General features: G+C 44.5%; 1 protein-coding gene across 1 annotated transcript; it reads right to left on the bottom strand.

Moving 5' to 3' along the window:
- Positions 1–288: 288 nt before the first annotated feature.
- Positions 289–4,006, bottom strand: LOC123165554 (mediator of RNA polymerase II transcription subunit 6; the record flags this gene model as incomplete). Its single annotated transcript, XM_044583222.1, is given in 5 exon segments — positions 289–703; positions 990–1,099; positions 3,062–3,131; positions 3,335–3,509; positions 3,608–4,006. Coding segments are annotated over 5 exon segments (750 nt in total). The 3' UTR covers positions 289–547.
- Positions 4,007–4,380: the final 374 nt, after the last annotated feature.

Below are 4,380 nucleotides of genomic sequence, written 5' to 3'. Positions count from 1 at the left end.
GCTTTGGGTGTGGGTAAAGTGGCCGATGACCATCATGTATGGGTCTGTTGATGTAGCAAGCGCTGTGGCCAGCAATATTGTTGTGTCCTAATGGAATAAGTTTATCGAGGCGTGTACAATGGTACTATCTTAAATGTGTCACATAGGATAAATGCTGAGGTGGAGGAGAGAGAATTCGTAAGAAAAGGTTTTTCCTCTCTTATTTAAGAGATCATCTCTTAACACAATATATCTCATCATGTTTTTAGGAATAGCTCGTTATCTTAAATAAATCTAAGAGATAACCCATTGTAGACAAGCTTTTATGATCATCTCTACATTACATGCAAGACTTAAAATAAGATTATCTTATCAACCAATGTACTTGCCCTCAGGAGTTTCAAAACCACAAACTGGCCTTACATGACTATCAAGGATCAAGTGGAAGTGTACATTCAGAAAATGGTCTGCACCTTCCCAGCTCAGGAATTACAAATCTCTACTTTATCATTTGCAATACAACATGCCATTAGTGTGGCAGTAGTTTTACTTGATCGACGGCACGATCTCATTGAAATCTTGGTCTTTTTGCTGGCCCTTGATCAATGATGGGGTCAATTGCAGGAGGCAATGCCTCCGAGGCCAACAGATCATCTGGCCCTTTCTCTTGTTCTGATGGGACATAACCATCCGGAAAGGGTGGAGGGGGAGGAGCAGGAGGCAGCTGCCAAGAAATATGTCAGAAGTCTGGAGTAATTAGCAAGTGGTTGACAAGGCAGGTCGATGAACACACTTGGAGTAAGATACAGCAGCAGAACTCGCATGCAGTTCGAACAAACGCTGTTAGTCCAGGATGCATCAGACACAACTTTCTTGGGGACATACACGGTGCATCAATACATCTCATGTGCCTAGTGCACCGTATGTCTCCCCAACTTTCTTTTGTGTAATGGTCACCACCATGTACCAAGTAACAGGGAATAAGTTTTGCTATCTAAAAATGATGTTACCTTCCGTTGCAAAGACATGAGGATGTGATCAACTCGTTTCAACTCCTTCAAGTCAATTGTTTCCTTCTGGGCCTTTGATTCAGAAGCTGCCGCATCAGCCTCTGTTTCCGCTGTAAATAACAAAACAAAAATTTCCAGTAATGCTACTTTTGTTTTGCAACTTGCAGTAAATAAAAAAAATGTACTCCCTCCGATCCATATTATACTTGTCGCTGCTTTAGTACAGCTTTGCTGAAGTTGTACTAAAGCAGCGACAAGTAATATGGATCGGAGGGAGTAACATAAACAGAAGGAACATGTAAGTTGTGAAGTACAGCAGCAGCAAGGAACCAATTTCCTGCAGATGATCTTGCATGAACAATGCCCAAGTGCTAACTTTCATTACAGATTATCAAAATTTGAGGTAAGTAGTAGTTAATCAACAATCTGCGATGCTAAATACACTCAAAAAACTCTGTAATACTAAATTTTATTTTGTTCCAAACAGTGTGACAGTTCACATGGACTCAAACTTTTTCTGGTAGCTTCCAACCAACAAACAAAAACAAATTTCTTTGAAGAGCTAAGCATATAAACTCCAATAACATAGAGAGAAATAAATATAAGAAACCGGCAACAAAAAAATAATGAATTATCTCTTACTATATTAAAGGGGAGTTTGTTGGTTTCGCTTCCACCCCTCCCACCAATTTTTTTTCAAAACCATGGGATAACACCCATTAAGTTTTTCCCAAACTGACCCCCACCTCCTTGTTTCTGGGAAAAGAAATCCCGTGCAAAACAATAAACAGAAATCAAATAAATTGCCAATAGCAAGAAAGCCCTTGCAAGCAAACAACACAATCAACTCACGTAGTTGTACGTACACAATCCCAATCTCAACCCAATCAAATCATATCTTTCCTTGCCTTTGCCGATGGATTCCATCCCCACAGCATATCTCAATCTCAACCCAATCAAAAATTTCCTACGTCGAAGCACCAGAATAAAGTTGCCCCCGTTGCAACACACGGGTATTTAGCTAGTATTCCATTTAATTCTTGGAGCTTTACTCTTAGAAAACCAAAAAAATGCCTACATATAATTTTTTACCTGCAGAACTCATAATTTTGCAAAATATACGACTAAAAGTTGCAAAAGGCCTACAACTATGCTCAAAATCTCGTTTCCATTCATAATAAAAATAATTCGGCCATTTAACCCAAATTTCTGCCTTTCTGCCACCACCTACTGCTGGCTGCCAAGGACACCGCTGCAAACACACCAGCTATAGTCGCACATGCCATAGCATAATAAACATCTGTCACACACTGATCAGTGCTCACTGCAGTTGGCGAACCATGTTATAGAAACCAGATTCCCCAGAATTCTGGATTCTGCTTGTACCAGGATTCCAGAAATTGGTAGGTTTTGGAGAATAACAGTGGTTTAATCAAGGATAGAAACTAAAGCTTGGCTGAAGAAGATAACAGATATTAACTTTATCACTGAGTAAATAGAGCAGCATCTGGCTTCCTGGTAAGCTGATATTCAGCAAATCTGAACCCCTAGCCCAGTCAAAACAGAGTAATAAGTAATCTTTGGACAGAAAAGGTGAATTGGCTATTTGAAATTAGTTTAACCATGGAAATCTGTCAAGAAACCAAAAAGGAACTTGGATTAGTTTTCCCACAGAGGAATAAGGAATTAAATTCGGGACCACTGAAAAGAAAATAGAGATGACTTAAGAGTTGCCATCTTTTAGGTGGACCTGCTGATTCTGAAACTTTGCTACTACGTATAAATCTCAATTTCTCTAGAAAATGCATATGGTTTACTTTTTTGTGAACCTAATGATGAACCAATTACTGCATTATGCTGACCAAATGTGTCACTGCTTGTTAGTTTCATTTTTCCAGTCACGAAGAACTACAATGCATAAGATCAGCTGGATGTTCAATACAAGTAACAAGTATATATTTCGCAAGCAATACAACAACTGGCCAAAATTACATCATGCATAAGTGATGTTTATTCAAGTAAGAAAAAGGTAAAAGAAGAGGTAAGAAGTAGATAAAATGTGAAGACCATACCATTACCAATCTTCTCCAATTTTGAGCATGCCGTAGAAAATGCTTTTGATATGTGATGCATAGCCCTACTCTGAAATGTCACAGGAGCAGAAAAGGGGAAACATTAATCAATCCAACACTCTGCAACTCAGTGGTTGGCAAAATCACTGAAAAATTGTGCGAATGAAATAGCTCAACAATATATCACATTCCCATCGTTGTCAGTGAGTGAACTATAGAACCTCACTGCAGAATTTCCGGAAAAAAAAAGAATAAAAGGCTCTGGAGCTTTACTATGCGGGAGGCGAAAACGCTGCCAAGCAGGGGCGCCTGGTAGATGGAGCCGTCGAGGATGTAGTAGGCGAGCAAGGCGTCAGACTTCTCGGAGTTCGTCCTCTTCTGCTTGCGCATCACGAACAGGTGCGGCTCCATCACTTCGCTCAGCACGTACTCCAGCCCGGTCATCTTCCTGCGACCACCACAAGGAACGGAGCAATGAGTGACCCTCGCTACCAGCGAATTGGGCAGCGAGAGAGGAGGAGCGGGGAGGGGGAGCTAGGGTTTTACGTGAGCTGGGACATGTCGAGGGGGTGGATTTGGCGCGAGCGGAGGGACTCGTTGTTGCAGGTGATGTCGTAGAACGGGGAGAGGGCGAAGTAGTCGAAGACGAGGTTGCGGTCCAGCGGGTAGGTGTTGAGCCAGAGCTGGTCGCGGAAGCAGATCCCCGTCATGTCCGTCCCCGGCGGGGGCGGGAGCGCCGCCGGGCCGTCGGCCGGTGGCGGTGGGGGGAGCGGCATCGCCGACATCGCCCGGCAACAAAATCCCCAAGGGGCAGCGCCGAACTGCAGTTATGTGAAGGCGATGCGGGATCTGGGTCGCTGGCTCGCCGCTGCTGTGTGCCGGTAGGGTCGTGCCGTCGTGGGTCGGCTTCGGCCGACTCGCCGAGTCGCCGCGATGCTGTGTGGGCGGCGGCTGGTGCGCGTGCCGGTGGCCACTGGCCGGCACCGCGGCGGACGGCGGCTATGTGACGGTGCCCGGTGGCGGCTGCTCCGCTGCGTGCCGTGAGCTTGGGCTATGGGCTGCTGCCGAGCTGCGTGCTGTCTGCTTTTTTTTTCTCTCTGCTGTTCGCAGTTTGTGCGATCAGGGTGTGGGCTGGGCCTAGGTATAATTTCTCTTTCGCCAGCGCTCCAGCGCTGGGCGGGCCACGGCCCAGGTTGGCCCTCACATAGCTTCGTGTGGTTATCTACTCTTATAAAATTGTCTCAAAAAAATCTACTCTTATAAAAAACAGAGTTAATGATGATGGTGTGCCTGTCATCCTGCAATATAGGCCGTCCAAT

The sequence above is a fragment of the Triticum aestivum genome, chromosome 7D (genome assembly GCF_018294505.1).
Source record: "Triticum aestivum cultivar Chinese Spring chromosome 7D, IWGSC CS RefSeq v2.1, whole genome shotgun sequence".
NCBI lineage: Eukaryota > Viridiplantae > Streptophyta > Magnoliopsida > Poales > Poaceae > Triticum > Triticum aestivum.
Note: the sequence above shows the minus strand (reverse complement) of the source record. Positions and strands in the feature narration are given on the sequence as shown.